The sequence below is a fragment of the Dasypus novemcinctus genome, chromosome 7 (genome assembly GCF_030445035.2).
Source record: "Dasypus novemcinctus isolate mDasNov1 chromosome 7, mDasNov1.1.hap2, whole genome shotgun sequence".
In the NCBI taxonomy this organism is placed as follows: domain Eukaryota; kingdom Metazoa; phylum Chordata; class Mammalia; order Cingulata; family Dasypodidae; genus Dasypus; species Dasypus novemcinctus.
In genome coordinates, this window is record NC_080679.1 from 136,626,640 (window position 1) to 136,650,538 (window position 23,899).

Here is a 23,899-nt window from a genome sequence, read left to right on the forward strand (position 1 = left end):
CTCCTTACAACAGCTAATTCGCAGGCATTGAGATTTTGGCAGTACCTCCTCCTGAAAGGTTTCTCTGGACTATTTCTTCCTTCCCTGCGCACCCCCTTCTCATCATAGGTTGTGCCTTTTGAGCTCTTCTTCTGTGCAGCAATGGGTTAACCTAACAGGCTTGGGGTGTCCATATCCAGATAATGGCCACGTCCTTGACATGACTTGCCTGGTAAGAGTATATTTGCCCACCTGGGGTCCTGGGCCACACCAGACAGGCTAAGCTTGGCTGTGATTGATGTGGGGGTTGGGGCTATGCTGTATCCACTTGACCTCTGGAGGGACTGAAGATGGAGTCGGGCACGTAGGTGCCGACGTACTGACCCCCAGTAAAAACCCAGGGCACAGGGCATGGGTGACCTTACCTGGTTGTCAACACTTTTCACAACAGCTCTCTCTGTGCTGTGACTTGTTTTAAGGGTATAAAGGCATCCAAATAAATAAAATAGAAATAAATTAAGTAATTTTTTAAAAAAGAAGAAAGATCACAGATCAATAAGCTAATTTAAAAAAAAACAAAAAACCGCTGCAACTTCCACAACAGATTCTGACACTAACTGCAAATACTGCAGTAAATCAATTCAATTTCATTCTGATTCTAACAACCTGGAGTTATGCCAGACTCCACAGGTTCTGGGGAATCCTCTGCAAGACTCCCCCTCAGGCATCAGCTGCAAGTTTGGGGGTGGGGGTGTTCCAGGGCCAGCTGCATTTCTGACCAAATTTGGGATTCCCACCACCCCCTCAGACTTGAAACTTTACTAGAATGACTCAGAACGCACAGAAAGTGCAATATGTATCCTTATAGCTTTATTATAGTAACAGGATACAAATCAGAAGAAGCCCAAAGTAGAGAGACACAGGGCGAGGTCTGGGAGGGTCTCAGGCGCAAGTGTCCACGTCCTCTCCAGGTGGAGTCAGAACCCGTCACCTTCCCAGCACAGGGATGCACCTTGTCAGTTGTGGAAGTTCTTAGGAGTTTTGAGTGCCCCCAGTTTATATGGGGTCTTATTAGATAGGTGTGATTGAATCAATGTCCACGTGGGTGAACTCAATCTGCAGGCCCCTCCCTTCCCTGAGGTTGGGGAGGGCAGGTTGACATGATGTGGTTCAAAGCCCCTATCCCCCAATCACCTGGTTTGTCTTTCTGATGTGCCCAGCACCCACCCGAAGGCTGGTGTGGCTGCTCCCCCGCTCCCCATAACCAGGTATGCCCAGTGCCTACTTTAAGGCTGCAGGTGTGGCTGGCCCTCCTGTAACCAGGTATGCCCAGCGCCTACCCTAAGGCTGCAGGTGTGGCTGACCCCGCCCTGTAAACATCATGTGTGCTCCTGGGCTCAAAAGGAAGAATCATTATTACAGATATTCTACTGTGGAACTATTGTGATTAGTAATGGAAGAAATTGCAGCATTGATGTGGAGAAAGTGGCCATGGTAGCTGCTGAGGGTAGGGAGAGGGAAGGAGAGATATGGTGTGGGGGCATTTTCAGGACTTGGAGTTGTCCTGGATGGTGCTGCAGGGACAGATGCTGGACACTGTGTGTCCTGCCATGGCCCACTGGGTGGACTGGGGGAGAGTGTGGACTACAATGTGGACCACTGTCCATATGGTACAGCACTGCTCCAAAATGTATTCACCAGGTGCAATGAATGTGCCACAATGATGAAAGAGGTTCTTGATGTGAAAGAAGTGGGGTGAGGAGGATGGGGATATATGGGGACCTCTTATATTTTTTGAATGTAACATTTTAAAAAAATAGAGAACAAAAAAAGGAAGAATCAAAGACATTCCTATCACAGGAAATTCCTATAATTCAGAGGTTCCTTCCCCAGAAACTGGGCACAAGGACCAGCCAACATTTTCGTTCTGCTCCCAAGGGCAAGAAGAGCCTTGCATATTCATCTATGATCACTTGTGCCTCGGACTGGGCCTGGAACAGAAGAGGTGCTCTTCAGCCCGTTCCCACCTGAGTCAGAAAGATGCCTCGGAAGAATCCAGACTAGGATTTCCATGAAGTAATCATGACACTGACTTTGCAAAAGGACAGGCAGTGAAAACATCAACCCCGGAAACCTGAATGAGAAGTGAGTTTGTCGGACAAAACATCCAGAGCGAGGCTGTAAGAGCCTCGACGGGGTCACAGCGGCGAGACGACAGCGCCGAGGGCTGTGGCAGCCCCGGGGACTCTGGGGGGAGGTGAGAACAGGGGCAGAAGGAAGGGCTGTGGGCACTCCTTTCTGCCACGACATTTGGTTTTCAGAGTCTGCCTTTCAGGAGAGCCTTCTCCACACCAGGACGTGGGACAGTTCATGGGAAGTGCCAAGCCTGGACGTTTGAAGTCAGCAAGTCTTTTGGAAGCGAGGAGAGCCCACAGTCTTCTGCCCCCGTTCCCTGGCTAATTCCCTGCCCTGCGAGTCCCAGGCAAATCCACTCTCAAGAATTTGCCTTGCTGGTCCTTGCCGGCAACCGGGAAAATGTGCAGCAACAGACCCCGCCACAGAAATCACAACAATAATTAGGTTTTACTGAGGATCCCATACTGGTAGTTTTTCATCTTTCTTAAGAGATAAACACAGCTCGAGTAAACACCAGTGCTTGGTCTTAGAGCCAAGAGACCAGTCCACTTGAAATACGATATGCAATAAACGCCAACCCACTCTAAATCAACAGCTTTTGACTAGAAACATGTAATCTTAGAGCTGATTACAAAGAGGCCACATCTTTCATTTCAATTTCTTGATTTTGCAAATGTGGAAGCTGGGCCCAAAGAAAAAGACTTGCCTATCAAACAAATGCGATGGTGAATGTGTGAGCGGCCAGCGTATTGCTCCAGCGTGCTGGCCGGCACCCTGCCTCCGCCGGCCCCGGCGCTTTTCTCGCCAGCCTGGCAGTCTCCACTCCAAGCCCAGCAAACGGCCCCATCGCCTCACCCCGACCCAGGCCTGAGGCTCTGCTCACGCACACGGCTCAGAGCCTGTGTCCAAGCCCGAATCAGGACCATCATACCTTCTCACTGGGCCAATGAGATAGCGTGGAGCCCCAAGGATGCTCGATAAAGGTAATTTTCCTTCCCTCTCCCCATCATGAATTCCTCCATGGCCATCTCTTTCAACTGGCTTTCCTCACCCGAACCACAGATCCAGAGAAAATTATGACTATTTTCTCCATTCCTCCCAAGGTTGGCACAAAACTAGTACCATTCTAGAAGAGAATTTACTTAGTAACATACTAGGGGTGTCTTAGGGCATCTGGGCTTAATTCTCTCCAGTTGAGGAAGACTGCTTTATGGGCACGAAGTTCTGCTGGACACAGGACGAGATTTTTTATACATCCAGTATTGCATCCTTGCTGGTGCAGAGCCTACACAACCAGCAGGAAGTAGAGGGAGCAGGGATGGCAATGGGGGCAGAGAGGGCAGGCAAAGGGTGGCCTAAAATGCCTTCTCGGTGGCCTGTGGCTGATTACTGACCACACCCCCCGAGTGCCACCCTCGTTTCTAGGACCCCGTCCTCGGCAGTCTGTTCCTCTCTGAGGGGAATGAACCCAGGTTCTGGGTCTCGACCAGCAGGTCCTGCAGCTTCACGGCGCTTTACCTCCTGCCCTGCTCGTGCAGGCAGTCCCATAAGGGCAGCCTTGGGGGCCTCAGGTGATGCACCAACAGGCACACACACGGGAATACACGCACACACACTCATGTGTGCACACACACCCATACAAACACACGCGCACACACACTCATGCACATGCATTCAGGCACACCCGTGCATATACACCCTCATGCACGTGTGTGCACGCACAGTCACACATTCACGTGAGCACGTGCACGTGCACAGGCCCACATTCATGCGCGCATACCCTTATGCACACGCAAGCCGACTCCCACATACAGGCACACCAGACATGCCTCCCAGACTCATGCAAACACCCCTGTTATCTCTGAAACACACCCAGGCTGCCTCAGGGTCCCGGGAAGTCCTTGGATCTCAGGGTTGCCCAACAAACCTGGGTCTCTGCCGTCTCTGCCTGCCTCACCTCTGCACATGCCCGAGCACAGGAGGAGGAAGTAGAGCGGGCGTCCAGAGGGGACGAGAGCCACCTCCTCAAGCCTCCCAGAGCCCAGTCTGCAGTGGCCAAGTTGGGATAAGAATGCCTCTCACCTCCAGAGGTGGACGGAAAGCCTCGGGGCAAGGGAAGCGGAAGCGTCCTTTGCCAGCTTGCTTAAAATCCCGCTCACGGCATTCTCTACTTTGGCTTCTCAAAATGGGTTCTATTAAGTGCCCTGGGGGTGGGTGGTGGGTGGGTGGGTATGGGACCACTTCAAGGAAATTGGAATGGGAGGGAATCAGCTGCAGAACTCTGAAAAATTGTTGATTAGAGAAGACAACATTTGGCTCTCTCCACTTCTGAGCTTTACTTGCTTTCCGGGGGCAGGGCGAATGAGAGGTAGGGCGTGTTCAACGCGGAGATCTGGGTGCCCACCTTGCTTTTCCGAAGCCAAAGACCAGAGCAGTCCAAGCCTGTCACTCAGGCTACCCTCGCAACCCTGCCCAGCAGCCGTCGCAGCACGGCCCTCCCCCGCCCCCACGGCTCTCCTTGCTCCTCTCTGGCCTTGCTGCTCTGGCCCCAGGCAAACCCGGGGCCTGCGTGCCCGCATCCCACCTGCCCACACCCACTGCCACAGCCGTCGCAGGCTGCTTTGCTGGTGGCAGCAGCGGGGCCAGGTGTACCGCCTCCCTGACTTGCTTCCTTCACAGCTCCCACGGCAGGGATCAAAAAATGCTTGCTGAATGTTTGCGAGAAGTGAAATGAGGGCTCCAGTTGAGCAACCAGCCGAGGGGCAGAACCACCGTCACAAGCCACTCTGGACTTCCTTGCTCCGTGGGTACTTGGGACCGCCGCCCGGCTCTCAGCTGCGCTCAGCATCGGCTCTTCAGATGGGGGGCGGGGGAGGCACCCTCCCAGGGCACCAGCAAGCCCCTCTCTGGGACACTGCCCTGCACACCTCCTTGGGCTGGGGCCTCCCTCTTGGGCCCGGCCAAGCCCCCTCTCCTCAGCCGGCCAGGCCATCCCATCCACGTTGGCCAGCAGCCCCCTGCCACCGCACCTGTTCCACGAAGCCGCGTCGGCAGTGTGGAAAGCCAAACATTTGCCACTGGTTCAAAAAATAGTTTGTGGAAGGAAAATTGCGACTCAAGGGACCAAATTCTAGTCTCATCCTCAACATTCAGTCTCCCAAGGCCCGCTCCACGACCCGCCCCGCTTGCCTCAGGGACCGACTGCGTCTCTCCCGCGGGAACAGACGGCTCAGCGGTGGTGCGGGTGGAGGAGGCACGGGGACGGCGGACAGGGCTCAGGGAAGACCAGGGGAAAGCAAAGGGAGGAAGGGGGCAGCGGACGCAGGGGAGAGGCAGGAAACACGGTCCCGAGGCGAAGAGAGCCAGCGGCGGGCGCAGCGGGCGAGGGCGGAGGGCGCGGCGCCTTACCCGCGGAGGCCGAGTGCAGGCTCTCCAGGCTCCAGTAGCGCGACAGGGCGCCGCGCATGCTGGCCCCGCGGCCGCCGCACACCACGCCGCTGCTGTCCGAGTCCGAGCCCGGCGACAGCCCGGCGCTGCTGCCGCCGCTGCTGCTGCTGGTGCCCAGGTCGCCGCTGGCCTGCCCGCTGGACTCGCTGGGGCACTGCCGCGCCCTCCCGCCGGTCGGCCCGAGCTCCAGCCACAGGCTCGGCGGCGGCGGCGGGGCCGGGGCGGGCGGTGCGGGCCAGGGCGCGGAGGGTGCGGGGGGCGCGGGGCTGCCGGGCGACCGGGCGCGCGGGCCGGGTCCGCGGCCGGCGCCCCTGCTGGAGGGCGAGAGGCGTGCGGGCGGCGGCACCGCGTCCTCGGCCCCTTCCCCGCCGCCGCGCGGCCGCAGCTCCGGACCGCCTGACATCATGGGGCTCCGCCAAGGAGGCTCCCGGCCGCCCGCTCCGGGACCGCGGCGGGGACCCTGGGCAGGCGCCGGCGCGGCGCGGGGCGAGAGCCGGCGGGCAGGGCGCGGGACATCCGTAGGCCGCACTCCCCGCCGCCAGGCCGGTCCGCGTGGCTCCTCGGCCGCCCCCGGCGCGGTGCTGCCCCGCGCGCACGCCCGCGCGCACGCCGAGCCGGAGCGGCGGGCACGGGCGCGACGTGCCCCGGGCAGCCACCGCCTGCAGCACCGCCCCCGCCCGCCCGGCCTCGGCTCCCGGGGACCGCGACAGGGCCGTCCTCGCGGCCGCGGCGGCGAGTGGGGCGGTGGGCGCTCGCTTCCCTGCGCAAGGGTTCCCGAGCGGACCTGGCGGCGCTTCCACGGCCGGGCGTTCGGCTCGGCCCGGTGCCAGCGTGGAGCCCCGGGGCAGAGACCGCGGCCGGCAGCCTTGAGCGCCGGGTCGCGGACACCACTTGCGGCCGGACCCGCGACGGGCGCGGGGCGCAGAGACCACCCGAGGCCCGCGACCCTCCCGACAGCAGCCCCCCCGGGTGCTGTGCGGTAACGAAGGGGCCAGAGAGAGTAGAATCACGGAGCCACGCAAAGGATTTTAGATAATGTCTGGAAAAGTCCAGGGACGGCACCAACGAAGACGGGGGCTCAGGGTGCGTGACGCTGGTTGTGTTCTGGAGGGCGGGGGGTGCGCGGGAGTCTTCTGTGGGTTTCTGGGGTGTCTCCGGAGGTTTGGCCCCAAACAAGGGCGGGTACAAGCAGTTGCATGAACTACGCAATCGGGGAGGAGAGAACGGGGGGCACTCAGCTTGGAGGCGAGCGTCGTGGACCTGATGGGGGCTGCTCCAGACAGCGCCCGCCCCTGCAGGCCCCAGGGAGCTGGTTCCAGTGTCAAATGGCAGAGGGGCGCCGCCGCTGAGCGTGAGCGAGGTGCGTCCTGGGCCCGGCACACCGGCGTCTGCGCGTGGGCGCTGGAAAGTGGCCCATCTCTCCCGGCTCCGATTCCCGCCGCTAAGCCAGACGCGCCCTGCGCCGTAAGGGACCTGTCCTGTCTCCTCTGGGATCCGTGTTGCCACCTTCCTTATAATTTATTCCTGCGTGGGTCCCAGTCTCAGCACAGGGGGGCCTCTGCTAGCTCACTGTGGCGAGTGTTATTAGCACCTGCCCTCACTCAGGGGTCTGTGGATGCCAGAGCTCTGCCAAGTACAAAGCTGCGTGCACAGGTAAGGTAAGCGCAGTGTTGAGTGTTCAGTGCAGGCACTGGGTGAGGGGTGGCTCACCAAACCTGCACCTTCAGGACTCCTCCCGCATCTGGCGGTGTGGGGATCGCCGCGCCCTCGCTGTCCAGCCCGTACCCTGTGCACACACTCCCGCTGCTGCTTCCATGCTCCATGCTCTTCTTTCCTTCTCTCCCTCCCTCCCATCCTTCTCTCCCGTCTGTCTGCTTTTTGTAGAGGGCATCATTTATTTATATATTCTTCCGATTAGTTTCTATTTTTATTTTTTAAGATCTTTAAAAATTTTTATATATATTTTTTATTTTAAAACACCCCCTTTCCCCCTCTGTCTATTCCCCCCCATCTACCTCAGATCTGCTTTCTGTCTCTGTGAATCTGCTAATTCTAGTCATCTAAATGATATCACACAATTTTCATACATATGTGTCTTGCTTATTTCACCAAACATATTGTCTTCAGGGTTCTTCCGTGGTCCAGCATGTCTCATAACTTCATTCTTTCTTATGGCTAAATAATATTCCACTGTGTGTATGTATGTACCACATTTAGTTTATTCATTTATTGATGGATATTTGGGTTGTTTCCAGTTTTTGGTTATTGTGAATAATGCTGCTATAAACATTGGTGTACAATGATCTGTTTGAGACTAGCTTTCACTCTCTTTGGAGATACACCTAGAAGTAGGATTGCCCTGGTCAAATGGTAACTTTTTTTTTTTTAAGATTTATTTTATTTGTTTTATTTATTTCTCTCCCTTTCTCCCCCACCCAGTTGTCTGTTCTCTGTATCTATTTGCTGTGTGTTCTTCTTTGTCCACTTCTGTTGTTGTCAGCGGCACAGGAATCTGTGTTTCTTTTTGTTGTGTCATCTTGTTGTGTCAGCTCTCCATGTGTGCAGCACCATTCCTGGGCAGACTGCACTTCCTTTTGCGCTGGGCGGCTCTCCTTATGAGGCACACTCCTTGCGCGTGGGGCTCCCCTACACGGAGACACCCCTGGGTGGCACAGCACTCCTCGCCCGCATCAGCACTGCGTGTGGGCCAGCTCCACACGGGTCACGGAGGCCCAGGGTTTGAACCTTGGACCTCCCATGTGGTAGACGGATGCCCTAACCACTGGGCCAAGTCCCCTTCCCAAATGGTAACTCTTTATTTAACTTTTTGAGGAACTGCCATATTGCTTTCCCCAGTGACTGTACCGTTTTACATTCCCACCAACAATGCACTAGAGTTCTAACACTTGTTTTATTTTCCGTTTTTGTTTTTTGTTTATAATAGGCATCCTTTTGGGTGTGAAATGGTATCTCATTGTGGTTCTAATGTGCCTATCCCTAGTGGCTAATGGTGTTGAGAACTTTTCATGTATTTATTGGCCATTTGTATATCTTGTCTATTCAAGCCCTTTGCCTGTTTTTGAAATGGATTGTCTTTTTTGTTGTGTCATTATAAAAGTTCTTTATATAGTCTGGATATTAAATCCTTTGCTGTTATATAGTATGAAATGATTTTCTCACTCTGTAGTTGTCTTTTTACTTTCTTGATAATTTTTGTTTGTATTTTTAATTTTTTCAGCCCTCCCCTTCCCTTCTGAACCCCTGGCAACCACTATTTTTATATCAATGTTACAAGTTCTTCCATTACCACAGGATAATAACTACAATAACAATCTGCTTTGGTCTGTGGATACACTCCCCTTTTATGTTTGTTCATTTCTCAGTCTTGAGGCATTTGGCATGATTTCTGCTCTGATTGCTTCAGGCTGAGAGTGAACTTAGATATTATGGGGAAGATGAAAGGAATTGTTTTGCTTGCAGTTGTTTTCTGGGATGGAATTTGTCCATCATCATTTTGTCTGTTGTACAGGGCAATCCTGGGGAACTGGGGTAGGAGTTGGCTGCAACTCTGCTGGGAATCAAGGCTCAACCAGCATATAAACAATCCAAACATTTAAGTCTCAGAGATATATTTTGTTGGTGGATTGAAAATTATTGGTTCCAATAAAAGGAGTAGAAGAATCGTAAGTAGGGGAATTATTAAAGTATAACTATGTTATATTGGGGAAATAGATTATCATATATTCCCAAATAGGGCCTGGTGAGGGGGTTGCTGATTTCATGAGGATTTGCACCTTGCCTCTGGTGTCTGGACTTGCCTAGAGCCCTTGGGAGTATTTTTGTTTGGTTTGAGGCTTTGCTTATTGTCGCAGTTAGTGAAAACTGGCTGAGATGTATATAAGCATAACCTCTGGAATGTACTCACTTTGACATAAAATCTCTTTTTTTATTTAGTGTTTCCCTCTTTTGATCAAGGTCTTTTTCCAAATGCATTGCTGCTTAGTGCTTGATAATAATCCCTTGGTGCCAGGGAGGCTCACCCCAGGAATCTTGTCCCACACGCAGGTGAAGGCAGTGAGTTTATATGCTGAGTCTGGCTTAGAGAGAGGCCACTATTGAGCAACAAGGAGGTTTTCAGGAGGTAATGGGTCCTTACCCCTCCATATGAATTCGATGATTGCCTTTTCATTTATGCAAAGAATGTTGTGGAAATTTTTATTGGGATTGTCTTGAATCTGTATATTGCTTTGGGTAACTCCTGTCTTGACAATTTGCATGTAATATCTTTTTCCATTCTTTCACTTCCAGCCTAATTGTGTTTTAGGCTAAGGTGAGTATAGTTGGATCATGTTATTTAAAATCCATCCTGACAATCTTTGTCTTTTGATTGGGGAATTTAATCCATTAACATTTTTCATCATCATTACTATAAAGGTAGTACTTTCTTCAGCCATTTTGTCCTTTGGTTTTTATATGTCATATCTTTTTTTTTTAGTCTCTTTTTAATTTATTGCAACCTCCTTTTCTGTATAGTTGATCTTTTGTGATGTAGTTGACTGATCCCTTTTTCATTTCTGTTTCTGTATATATTTTAAATACCTTCTTTGTGGTTACCTGGGGTATATTACACAACCTACATTTATAACCTATTTAATTTGAAAAGATACCCACATAGCTTCAATAGCATATACATTCTCTGTTCCCATATCCCTCTGTTTCCCCTCTTTAATGTTGTTTTTGTCCCACTTTACCACTTTATATTTTGCATGTCCATTATCAGGAAACATGCTTTTTTTCTTGTTCAATTATATACTTATTCTAATAGGAATTAAAGAGTAGAGTTGTATGCTGAAGATAAAGTGCTATTGGGTTTTGCTTTTACTATTTTAGTTGCCCATACTGATTATCTTCATTTCTTCACACTACTGCATGCCACTCTCTCCTGTCTTTTCCTTCAACTTGCAGAACTGCCTTTAGTGACTTTTGTAGTGTAGCTCTTTTGTTGATGAACTCTCTCAGCTTCCATTGATCTGTGAATAAATTCTCTCTGATTACTGAAGGGCAGCTTTTCCAGATAAATAATTTTTTGCTGGCAGTTTTTCTCCTTCAGTACCTTAAATATATATCATATCACTGCCTTGTGGCCTCTAAGGTTTGTGATGAGAAATTGACACTTAATCTTATCGAGGAACACTTGTATGTGATGAATCACTTTTCTCTTGTTGCTTTCAGAATTCTCTATTTTTGGCAGTTGACATTTTGTTTAGTGTGTGTCTTGGAGTAGGTCTATTAGGACTTATTCTGCTTGGAGTCCATTATTCTTCTTGGATATATATATATATGAGAAATATAAATATATATATAAAAGACATAAATATATGTATATAAAAGATATACATATATATATGTATATCTTTCTTAAGAGTTGGGACATTTTTGGCCATTATTTTCTCAAATAGTCTTTCTGCCTTTTCCTCTTCTTTTCTCCTTCTGGGATACCCATGACTCACATGTTTGTGTGTTTTGTGCTATTGCTCAAATTCTGAGACACATCTCATTATTTTCTATTCTTTTCTCTATTCTTCTGGTTGTATGATTTCTATTGACTTGTCTTCTAGTTCATAATTCTTTCTTCTACCTGTTCAAATCTGCTGTTGTATGCCTCTAAGTGTGTTTGAAATCTCACTATTACGCTTTTCATTCCTATGGTTTCCATGTTTCTTTTTATACTTTCAAATTCTTCCTTGTCTTCCACATTTTTTCTTAATATCCTTTAGCTCTTTATCCATATTTTCCTTCATCTCTTTGAATTGATTTAGGAAATTTGTTTGTTTATCTTTGACTAGTTGTTCCAACTTCTGAGTGTTCTCTGACGTTTTAATTTGTTCCTTTGACTGAGCCATATCTTCCAGTTTCTTTGTATGGTTTGTTTTTTGTTTGTTTTCAGATGTCTAGACATCTGATTGTCTGGATATGTTAACTCTGAAGGTTAGTTTCTCCCTCTTCTCTAGGGTTTTACTTTTGTTTAGCTTTGTGTTAAAGCTCTTTTTTGACACTCGGCCCAACTTAGTCTGTACCTTTACAGTAGTCCGTGTTGAACTGTTCAGATTTTATAAGTTCTTAAGTTCTTCTTCACCTGATTCTTGCCCTGGATATGTGGTGCAATTTTTAAGATTGTACCTTTTGTACAATTGCTTCACCTCCATGAGAAACCTTCCTTTCTTCTGTTCCTTCTCTGGGAATCTTGATCTGTTTCGTCCATTTTTGTGTAACATTTTCTCCCCAGATCCTATGATTTGTTTAAATTCTCTCCCTCACTCAGTGTCCTCATTTCCTTCTATTTTTAGTTCTGGTGCCCATCTTATCTTACAGTAGTCTATTTTTACCCTTACCCCCTTTTCTGTGAGGATTTTCTGCCTCAGTTTCTACCCTGTTAGGGTATACTGCCTAAGGAAGCCATGTGGGGTCAATCCAGAATGGTGGTCATTCCAGAAAAGTGCGTTTTGAGTTTAGGTGATCCAGCCAACAGAAAAAATTGGATTGAGTGAGGGCAGAACAGTTCTTGCCAGTGGTTCTACTGTGGTCTCTCCTCTCCTTCCCCCGTCCCCCCCGGGCCCTTTTGTATGCAACACCCTCAGCAGCTTGCTCTGCCCTGGGTTTCTGCACACTTCGGTCCCTGTGTCTGGATATGCATGGGGCCTAACCCACTGCTGGGAGTGCAGCCTCAGTCTCTGTCCACAGTCAAAGTGGCCTGGGCTGCTGCCCTGACAGCTCTCGAGCTGCGCAGGACTGAGTGAGGGGGAGGGGAACAGGAGTGGACTGTGGGGTCCAGGATGGAAATCTGCTACCTGATATTTTTCATTTTCTTTGACTTAGAGTTTGTCTCTACCATTCTCCAGAGTTCTAAGCAAGTGGGATTTGCCCTTTTATTCACTAAATCTCTGGGGAGGCTTTTCAGGGATGTCTTAGGTTGTCATGTTGATGACCTCACCTACATTAATTTCGTTTGGTTCCTTTTAAAATTTCTTTTTCTTTATTGAGAATCTCGTTTTGTTGATTCATTGTTTTCCTGTATTTGTATTTGAGCTCGTTCTCCATATTTTCCTTCATCCTGAGTATATTGACCTTTTCCCTGATAAACGTTGGCTCTTTCTCTGTATTTTCCTTCCTCTTCTCGAGCATACTGAAGACCATTTTTTTTATAAGTCCATGTAGGATGTATCGTAGTCTGGTCTTCTTCATTGGTGTTTTCTGGATTTTATCCTCTTCCTTTGGATGGGCCAGTGTTTTGTTCCTTTCTCCTGTAATCTTTTGTTTTACACTCTACTTTTCAGTATTTTAAAACATTAACTCTGGGGTTTATTTCCTGAGTTATCTGTTTCTTGAGTCTGTTTCCAGCTGGTGAGATGACAAGAGAATTTCTTGAGTGTTAGGAGCTTATAATACCAAGCAAACTTTAGCAAAAAACACCTTTCACCATTTTTTCAAACTGGCTTTGTTTTGCCTGGTGCTCTCTGTTCAGCCCTCAATCAGGAAGGTCATCCCAAGGTGACGCCAAGTGCAGCATCCACCCTGTCTTTGCTAGGCCTGTGTCTTGTCCTGGGCTTGAGCTTGCTGGTGGCCTTGGGAGTTTCCCTGTTTACAGGTGTTTAAAAGCTCCTCTATTCCCAGGAAACAAAGCTCTCTCTTGGGTATTCCACTGCAGGACTTGGTGCAGGCCAGCCTTTGTCCCAGGCTGCTGACCTCGGTTGCTTCTCACACGCTTTCCCTGTCTGAAGTTACCTTTGCCTGGAGAGGGAGGGTTTCCCTAGTCATTCTTACCCAGCTGGAAAGAAGGCCAGGGGCCCGCAAAGAGGCTGCTGGCCAGCTCCAAACTGCCCTGGGCAGGACGGAGGGGCCAGGAAGGGTGCCGGGGCTTTTCCCACGGCTCCCCAAAGCTGGGTTCCTGACTCAGCCCGTGCCAGCAGATGCAGTCCTTCAGCTGTCCTCTGCAGCTCTGATGAGCATCCGTCTTTAAGTCTCCTGCACTGCCCTTGTCCAGCATGGGTTGGAACAATGCCCGCTCTCAGTACCTGCCCCAGCAATCTGAGGTAGCTAATAAGAAGGTGTGATCAGCAACTGGACCATGCCTTCCCCCACACACCCCTTAGATCTTGGAGAATTAGGTTTTTATGTCCCCCTCTGGTACCAGCAAGTGACATCAAGGGCCAGAACCCTTGATGCCTACCATGAGAGTGGGGGATGGACAAATTGGTATCTGCCCAGTGGAGAGGGCAGTTTACTGGTATTTACCGTAATTCATCAGCCTCATCATCCTTCCATTCTTTTTTTTTAAAAAAGATTTTCTTTTCTTTTCTTCCTTTCTTCTTTCCTTTCTTTCCTTTCTTTCTTTTTGCACCTCCCTCCATCGCCTGCTCTCTGTGTCCCTTCACCATGTGTTCATTTGTATTCTCATTAGAAGACTCCAGGAACTGATCCTGGGACGTTCTGGAGTGAGAGAGGTGATCATTCTCTTGTACCACCTCAGCTCCCTGGCCTGCTACATCTCTTATTGTCTCTCCTCTGTGTCTCTTTTTGTTGCATCATCTTGCTCTGCCAGCTCTCTGCATGGGCCAGCTCTCCTGCGTGGGGCAGCTCTCCTGCACGGTACAGCTCTCTTGCATGGGGCAGCACTCCACATGGGCCGGCTCACCACACAGGCCAGTTTGCCTTCACCAGGGGGCCCTGGGCATCAAACCCTGGACCTCCTATATGGTATACGGGAGCCCAGTTGTTTGAGCCACATCTGCTTCTCCTTCCATTCTTTTGTGGATGCGGTACAATGTTCTGCTGGATGCTGTAGTTTCAAAATAGTTTATCCAGACAACTCCTGTCTGTTTAATAGTTGTTCTAGTGGAGAGACTGATTCCTGGAGCTTCCTATTTTACCATCTTCCCACAATTCTCTCTTGATTGTTTTTCTATTTTCTATTTCATTTATTGGCATTCTAATCTTTATGTATTTTTGCTTCTACTTGAAATTTAAGTAGCTTCTCTTTTTCTAGTTCCTCCAGTTCTAAAGTTAGGTTATTGATTTGAGGTTTTTCTTACATTTTAAATATTGACATTCATAACCATACATTTCCCTCTGAGCACTGCCTTTGTTATGTCCCATAACTTTTGGTATATTGTGTTTTTGTTTTCATTTGTCTCAAGATATTTTCTAATTTTCCTTGTGATTTCTTTTCTGGCCCGTTTGTTGTGTGGATTTTCCAGTTTTCCCTCTGTTACTGATTTCTGGCTTCATTCCATTTTAATTGGAGAAGTTGCTTTGATAATTTTAATATTTTAAAATTTATTGAGGCTTGTTTGGTTGCTTCACCTGTGGCCTATCCTGGAGAACGATCCATATGCACTTGACAAGAATGTGTGTTCTGCTGTTTTGGAGTGCAGTGTTCTGTATGTGTCTGTTAGGTCTGGTTCATTTATAATATTATCCTAGTTCTCAGTTTTCTTATTGATTTTGTCTGCTGGTTCTATCCATTGGTGAAAGTGGTATAATGAAGCCTCCAACTACTATTGTAGAGGTGTCCATTTTGTCAATGTTTGCCTCAAGTATATTGGGGCTCTGTGATTAGAGGTATATATGTTTAAATATCTTACTGGTGGATTGACCCTTTTATTAATATGTAATGTCCTTTCTTGTAAATTTTTTTGACTTAAACTCTATTTTATCCTATATTAATAGAGCCACCTCAGCTCTCTTTTTTTAAAATTTATTTTTATTTCCCCCTTCCCTGAGAGTGCATCCTCGTCTCTTTGCTCATTGCTTGTTTTTGCTCACTGACTGCTCAATGTTTTTTGCTTGTTGTCTGTTTATTTTTCTTTAGGAGGCACCCGGAACTGAACCTGGGACCTCCCATGGGAGAGGCGGGCAATCAAATGCTTGAGCCACATATGCTCCCTGCACATTTTGGTTTTCCTTATCTGCTCATTGGTTTTGCTTGATGTCTGCTCTTGTCTGCTTGTTGTTTGTCTGTCTTCTTTTGGAAACACCGGGAACTGAACCCAGGCCCTCCCATGTGGGAGGCAGGTGCTCAACTGCTTGAGCCACATCTACTCCTCAGCTCTCTTTCCCCCCCTCCTCTTCTCCCTCCCCCTGCACCCTCCCCCTCTCCTACCATGCTGTTTTTGCTGTGTCCATTCACTATGTGATTTTCTGTATCTATTTCTCTTTCTGTCTTCTATTCTTGTTTTTCTCCTCTGGGATTCACCAGGATTCGATCCTGGGGACCTCTGATGTGGAGAGAGGTTCCCTGTCAATTGCGCCACTGCAGTTCCTGGTCTCTGCTATGCTTCACCTTGACTCTCCCCTTTGTCTCTCTTTGTTGTGTTACCATCTTGCTGCGTGACTCACTTGTGCAGGCACTGGCTCACCATGCAGACACTTGGCTTGCCCCATGGGCACCTGGCTCACTGCACAGCACTTGGCACACCACGTGGGCACTCGCGCAGGCACTCAGCTCACCGCGTGGCACTCGGCCCACTGCGCAGGCACTCAGCTTGCTGTGCAGGCACTCACATGGGCACTTGGTTCACCATGCAGACACTAGGCTCACCACATGGGCACTGGCTGGCCATGCAGGCTTGCTTTCTCCTTTTTCAACAGGAGGCCCCAGGGATCGAACCCAGGTCCTCCTATACGGTAGGTAGAAGCTCTGTAACTTGAGCTACATCTGTTCCCCAACCCCCCCAGCTCTCTTTTGACTGTTATTTGCATGGAATATTTTGTCCACCATTTCATTTTCAACCTTTTGTCTCTTCAAGTCTAAGAAGAGTCTCTTGTAAACAACATATAGTTGTAGCATGCTTTTATTTAATCCATTCTGCCAATCTGTGTCTTTTGATTGAAGAGTTTAATCCATTTACAGTCAGTGTAATTACTGACAAGGCAGAACTTTAGCCATTTTGTCCTTTGTTACTTGCATGTTTTATATCTTTGTTTGTCTCTTTTTTTCCTTCATTGCAGCATTCTTTTCTGTATAGTTGACCTTCTGTGATGTAACTGAGCCCTTTCTTATTTCCATTTCTATATACATATATTTTAAAGATTTATTTTTATTTATTCCTCTCCCCTTCCCCCCCCCCCACCAGTTTGTCTGCTCTCTCTGTCCATTTGCTGTGTGTTCTTCTGTGTCCACTTGTATTATTGTCAGTGGCACTGGGATTCTGTGCCTCTTTTTATTGTGTCATCTTGCTACATCAGCTCTCCGTGTGTGTGGTGCCACTCCTGGGCAGGCTGGGCTTTCTTTTGCATGGGGCAGCTCTCCTTATGGGGTGCATTCCTTGCACACATTAGCACTGTATGTGGGTCAGCTCACCACATGGGTCAGGAGGTCCTGGGTTTGAACCCTTGACCTCCCATGTGGTAGGCGGATGCTCTATCCATTGAGCCAAGTCCGCTTTCCTTTACATATATATTTTAAGTAAATTTTTATGGTTACCATGAGATTTATTAAACAACTTAAATCTATAACCTACTAGTTTGAAATGATACCAAACAAACTTCAATAGCATACACAGTCTCTGCTCTTAAGCCCCTCTGATCTCCCTCATTATGTTGCTTTTTATCACACATTACCTTTTATATTTTGCATGTTCATAACATAGAAATATGATTATTTCATATTCAATAGTATTTTTATTTTTTTAAATTTTTTTAAATTTTTTTATTTTTTAGGATTTATTATTTATTTATTTAATTCCCCACCCCTCCCCCGGTTGTCTGTTTTCTGTGTCTTTTCGCTGCGTCTTGTTTATTTGTCCGCTTCTGTTGTCGTCAGCGGCACAGGAAGTGTGGGCGGCGCCATTCCTGGGCAGGCTGCTCCCTCCTTCGTGCTGGGCGGCTCTCCTTACGAGTGCACTCCTTGCGCGTGGGGCTCCCCTACGCGGGGGACACCCCTGTGTGGCACGGCACTCCTTGCGCACATCAGCACTGCACATGGCCAGCTCCACACGGGTCAAGGAGGCCCGGGGTTTGAACCTTGGACCTCCCATGTGGTAGACGGACGCCCTAACCACTGGGCCAAAGTCTGTTTCCCTCAATAGTATTTTTAAATATTATAGGATAAGGAGGAAAGTTACATATTGAGAAAAACATACTACATTTATCCATGTAGTTAACCTTTCTGGAGATCTTAATTTCTTCATGCTGCTCCAAACTACTGACCTTTCCTTTCAATCTAAAGAACTCCCTTTAATATTTTTTGTAGGTCAGGCCTCTTGGTGATGAACTTTGCCAGTTTTTGTTTATCTGTGAATATCTTAACTCCCTCATGTTTGATGGACAGTTTTGCCAGATATAGAATTATTTGTTGGCAATTTTTCTCTTTTAGTACCTTAAATGTGTCACTACTGTTGTCTTTTCATCTCTATGGTTTCATGATGTCTTTGGTGTTAGACATGTTGGTCACTGTAGGTCTTGAAGAAGGTGTATTTGGGTTTATCCTTTTTGGAGCTTGTTTTGTTTCTTGGATGTATAGATTCATATCTTTGAGAACATGATCTGGGAAGTTTTTAGTCACTATTTCTTCAAATACGTTTATGCCCCTTTTTCCTTCTCCTCCCCTTCTGGTACATTTCATGTTATCTGACAGGTCCCTTAGGCTTTGTTCATTTTTTTCATTCTTTTTTCTAACTGCTCTTCAGACTATGACTTCTATTATCCTGTCTTCTATTTCACTGATTCTTTCTTCTGCTTTTTCATATTTGCTGTTGGACACCTCTAATTTATTTCTCAGGGGGCAGAAAAGGGAAACCTTTATTTGGAAAAAGTGAGTTTAAATGACCATTTAAAAAACCTACTTGATTTCCAGAACAGAAACAAAGAAGAAAATGAGGGAAATATAATCTGTCAAACTCTTACCCTCTGCCACCTTTAGCTGGCTTTAGCCTTATGTTTTTTTCATCCCCATAAATTCTGTTATGTTCATTTTTAGATTTTTTAATACTTCTTTTTGTTCATACATTGTGTTCTAGATTCCCTTTAGTTCTATGTCCATGTTTTCCTTCAGCTCATTTAACTTATTTAGAAGATTTGACTGAATTTCTTTGATTAACTGTTCCAATGTCTATGCTTCCTCTGTTGTTTTTCTTATCTTGAATAAGCCATCTCTTCCTGCTCTTTTGTATGACTTGTGAGCTATTGTTGATGTCCAGTAATTTGATTATTTTGATATGATAACTCTGGAAGTAAGTCTCTCCCTCCTGCCTAAGGTTTTAATGTAGATTGGCCATGTGTAAGGCTGTCCTTCACCACTTGGCCCAGTGTGGACTGAGGAGCCGCTGGTTAACAGTTTTTCTCAGGTCTTTCTGTACCTATGTACAATAACTTTCTGGGTGTATGCAGTAACTTTCAGGATTAGTATGTGTGACAGGTTTCCAACCAGGAAAGGATTTCCTTTCTTCTCTCCTCCTTTGGAAGTCCTGTGCTGTTCTCCTTGTTTTTACAGTTTATCTTATCTAGAGCTGTGGTTTGCTCAGCTCTACTCCTGTGTGCTGGACCACCCCCCATTCTTTCTTGCAGCTGTGAGTTCACACTGCTGTACAGTGACTCAGCTCCCAATTTCCATGCAGCTTTATCTGCTACCACTATTGTCCAGATTAGGGGGATCCTGACCTGTACCCCAAGTCTGTTCCTCACAGAGCCAGATAAGTCAATATACAAAGGCACCCAATATGTTCATTTAGGTGCAGCAGCAATTGGGTCTGGGCTGGGGATGTGCACAGCCCATGGGACACTCTGGTTTAGAGAGCTGCTTTGAGTGCTACATGCTGACTGTTAGAGCACTGTGGTTGTTCTCTGTGGCCGTGGATTCCTGTGCCTGAATGCACATGGGATGCTGAGCCACTGCTATGTATGCCTCCGTATTCATCAGCCATGGTGGGAGGTGCCCAGGCCAGGGAAACACCACTGTGGGTAGCATAAACCAGGTGGACCCCAGCATGGAGATGGGGTTTTGAGTGGCAAATCTGTCCTGACACTATCCTACTTTTTTTTTTAAGTATTTTTTTTTTTCAATTCAGCATTTTTCGACTCATTCTCCGATTTCAATCATCCTCCAGAATTCAAAGAGAGTTAAATCTGCCCTTTTAGGGAAGCAGATTTGGCTCAACTGATAGAGCGTCTGCCTACCACATGGGAAGTCCAGGGTTGAAACCCAGGGTCTCCTGACCATATGGGGAACTGGCCCACATGCAGCGCTGATGCAAGGAGTGCCGTGCCAAGCAGGGGTGTCCCCGCATAGGGGAGTTCCATGCTCAAGGAATGAGCCCCGAATGGAGAGCCACCCCATGTGAAAACGTGCAGCCTGCTCTGGAGTGGTGCCGCACACACAAAGAGCTGGTGCAGCAAGATGACACAACGAAAAGAGACACATTCTCGGTGCCGCTGACAAGATACAAGTGGACACAGAAGAACACACAGTGAATGGACACAGAGAGCAGACAACTGGGGGGGGGGGATAAATAAAAAACAAATCTTTAAAAATAAATAAATAAATAAATACTAAACCTGCCCTTTTGTTTAGTTGTCTCTGAGGGGAAATGCTCCCCGGGATATCTTACACCACTATATTGAGGACTTCACCCTGATCCGGGCCCCAGTTTGTTTGTTTTTTCCAAGGACCACAGAGCTTTACTTCTTTTCTGAACAGAATGGACAGCTCAGGCAGTGCCCAGCAGACCCTTCACGGAGCAGCAGGGCTGCGTGGGTTGGGAACTCAGGGCCGGTCAGTCCCAGATATGGTCCATTTGTGTCTTCCCTCTCAGGCTGGGTGTCATATATGATCAGCCTATATGCTTTGTGAGGGGAGAGGAGGCTGGGAGTGGTGAGTGGGTCGGGGCCCAGTCTTAGGGTTCCCATCTGGTAAAGAGGGTTAGTGCCTGTTGTGACAGCTTACAGCTCCCTCCCTTACAGCCTGTACTGAGCAGCATGGCTCTGACCAACAGCCCTTGTTTCTGGAGGGTGTCCTTGTCAGAGAAGAAGCGGTTCTCCATATCCTCCCATCCTCACTACACCCTTCCATGTCCCTTGCATCTGTGGTTAGATGTTCATCCATCCCCAACATTGGTGGGTTTGGATCTACCTGGTTCTCTGTTGTTTCTCCAGCCTCTTGGGTTGAGATGAGGGGTAGACGGGAGTTCTGGGTGGGCCATGTCTAAGACTTGCGTGGAGGTATGAATGTCCATAGAGTTTGGCTCCACTGGAGGAACAGAGGTGGTCATCTCTAATATCTCTCCCCTGGTAGGGAGAACCAGGCCAACAATTGTGAGGAGACACAGGTGACCAGATGGCACATGCCAGAGCTGGGAGTCCTGAGCAGGAAGACTCGTGGGGGGAGGGCAGCCATGGTAGCCCTGTCGGGGTGAAGGGTGTGGCCAAGGAGGCATGCATGGCCGGGCACTAAGATGGGTTCAGCCATTTCTTCTTGGGTCCCCTGGCTTCAGAGACTGGGGTGGGAGCAGGAGTGGGAGCAGGAGAGGGAAATGCTGAAGGTGACGGGGTGGAGGTGAGAGGACGCAGGGCAGTGACCTTCACCCACCACGCCTGGGGAGGGGGGGATGGGGAAGAAGGGTAGGTAGGTACTCGGTGGGTGGGCCCTCTCTGGGGAGGGGAGAGTGGGAAGGGCAGGGGCAGGCTCCAGTTTTGATACCATTAAGACAGACAGGAGATTCCTTCACCATTGCATGGCAGGTTTATAATTATAAATAATAGTTTTGGTATCTATTATATATGTATATATGAAGTAACAGTGCTGCAATGTATCAAAAGGTCAGTACAGATGGATCGGTGTTTCTTGAGTCTGGCTCAAGGATGTGAAAGTAGGAGATGAAATTCAAACCATAAAGGTAGAAACAAATGAGTGGGATCGAAGTGCATCTGAGTCTAGAGATTGACTTCTATTTTCTCTCTCCTAACTAATCCTGTACTTTAGTTTCTGCAACAGTGCTGAATAGAAAGAACTTTAAAGCCAGGCAGATCTGGGTTCAAATCTGGTTCTGTCTTACTAGATTTGCAAATTACTTTCCCTTACACCTGTCAAATAGGGATACTAACTACTATTAATACTTTTGCAGGATTGCTGCAAGGACTAAATGAAATGGTGTGTAAATATTTGACAGTGTCTAGTGATGTCTGAAATATTAATTGCCATTTATTAAGAATATAGTAGATGTTAAGCACTTTGCATATAGTATTTAATCTCCACGGCATCTTTATCCAATAGGTACTAGATTAGCACCATTTTATAGTTGAAAAGCACTCAGGCACAGAATAACCCAAGTCATGCACCTAGGAAGTAGTGGAATTGGTCCCAAACCTTACTACCCATGCTTTGAACCAGTATGCAACTGTTAGTTCCCTCTTTCCAAATTTTGAGGGTTTGTCACACAATTCTTACCAGAGTATCACTGGCGAGTGACACTGAACTACTTTGAGCCAAGCATACTGCTAAATGTTGGGACTATAAAGAAGAAGTTAAGAAATGCATCTTGATATTAAGATGTGACATGAGCAGTGTAATCCAACTTATCTCCTCTAAGACTCTTACTGAAATGGCCCATGGATTTTAAAAACAGGAAAAACCTTCTACCCCTAGAAACTGGAAAAGGCCACCAGCCACAAGTCAGCCACAAGATACAATGAGAAGACACTGACCCAGAGTTTGTGAAATAACAATATGACAAGGAGGCAATTCCTTCCTAAGACGTGGGCGTGAATCTGCAGTACAAGGGCACCCACCATCGGGGGCGGGAGTGGCCTGCTGCGCCACTGAGAGCAAGAGGACGGGATGGGTGCCGAAGGGCTGGCTAAGCAGAAGGTGTGATGCTTGGCTACCCCTGCAAATGGGGGGAAACATTCTGGTAAAGAGTAAAAGTTCCTGTTGTGACTATCTACAGCTCCCTTCCGGTTTTCAGACTACTAAACTACTGACATACATTGCAGGAAAGCTTAGCTTTTCCCGTCCTCCTTCATCAGTATTCAAAGGATTTGAACAGAACCTCAAAAACAACCTCAAAAAGAATGCTATCTCCAGCCCTACTTGGTAATAAGCCAGTACTGGAGGGGCTGCTGTCTGTGAGGATGAGCAGAGACATTTCACCTGTTAAAGAACTGCCAGTCAAAGGAAGAGAAGATGACTTCAGAAATGAATTGGCAGCCACGAACAAAAGACAGTTTTAAAAAACTCCTGATTTTCTCTTCTTAACAAGCTTCAAGAGGACACTGGAAAGATTGTAAGAGGACGAAAAATAGGATCACTGAACCACAAACTCCATTGGGGGCAATGCACAGCAGCAGGTCAGGAAATAGTTCCTCTGCAAGTTATATCCAAATGCAGCGTTCAGGGCTCGGAGTCTGCATCGGCCCTGCCGCCTTGGCGTGGCACAGGCTGTACCTTACGCCTAGGTCCTGACTACCACTCTTTCATGTCCTCTTCTGCCCACCCTCGCAGGCTCACCACAGACCCTCGGCTCCCACAGTGCCAAGCGACTGACGGCGAATGCCAGTCCCGTCTCCACTCCCCAACCCTGGATGAAGGGCAGATTTGCCGGGCGTGGCTATTTTGGTTTTCGCCCTGTGTGGGGCTTTCCTCTTCTTCCACACCAGTTTGGCCTCTCTCGCCAGCCAGCTGGACGCTTTTATATTGCCGCGTTGCTGTCCAGCGCGGTCTGCACGCTGCTCGAAACCTGAGACCCCAGGTCTATCCTTCTGCCTGTACCTTTCTGCCAGGAGCCCTGGGACACTTCTCAGCATGCCCAGCTCCTCCTGGGTGCAGTCTAGGAAAGGCAGTGGCTGTGCATGAGGAGGTGCCATCTGGGCTCTCACCTGGTGCCCGGTGATATTCTGGCACAATGCCAGCCCTTTTATGGACAAATATGTAAAGTGATGCTTTTTGCCATGTTTTTGGGAAAGGCACTCACAGAGGCTGCCATAAAACTCCAGGAAGGGGCTGTGATACCTCAGAAGGGGAAACCCCCAACTTTCATCAGTAGATGAGAGACGTCTCACATGGTGATTATTTCCTCTGCAAGTTATATCCTGTTACGAGACCCAGGGGACGGTCAGCATTTATACTCAAAATAAACGAATGAAGCCGTGCTTAAGCAGTCAACAACGGACTCCACCTCCAAGCCAAGAATTCCCTTTTTCTGGTCCTAGGGACCTCTACCCAGCTGCAGGGATGAGAAATAATGCTTCGTCTCTCTTACTCAGCTACTTCTGGCAGACAGATAACATAATAGTCAACAACACCCTCTCACTTCCTGTCCTTTGTTTGCCAGGACACCAGAAAATGTAA

At 48.1% G+C, this 23,899-nt stretch overlaps 2 protein-coding genes across 2 annotated transcripts in view; both read right to left on the bottom strand.

Moving 5' to 3' along the window:
• ARHGEF4 (Rho guanine nucleotide exchange factor 4) overlaps window positions 1–23,899 on the bottom strand; it is a 121,603-nt gene that overhangs the window by 62,681 nt on the left and 35,023 nt on the right. The window lies entirely within an intron of this gene.
• LOC139439376 (FXYD domain-containing ion transport regulator 5-like) lies at window positions 6,514–23,899 on the bottom strand. The gene is made up of 2 exons (XM_071216507.1): window positions 20,667–23,899; window positions 6,514–20,600 (listed from the first exon to the last, which is right to left on the bottom strand). Exons 1-2 carry the CDS (start codon window positions 20,988–20,990, stop codon window positions 20,451–20,453), a joined length of 474 nt encoding a protein of 157 aa, XP_071072608.1. The 5' UTR covers window positions 20,991–23,899; the 3' UTR covers window positions 6,514–20,450.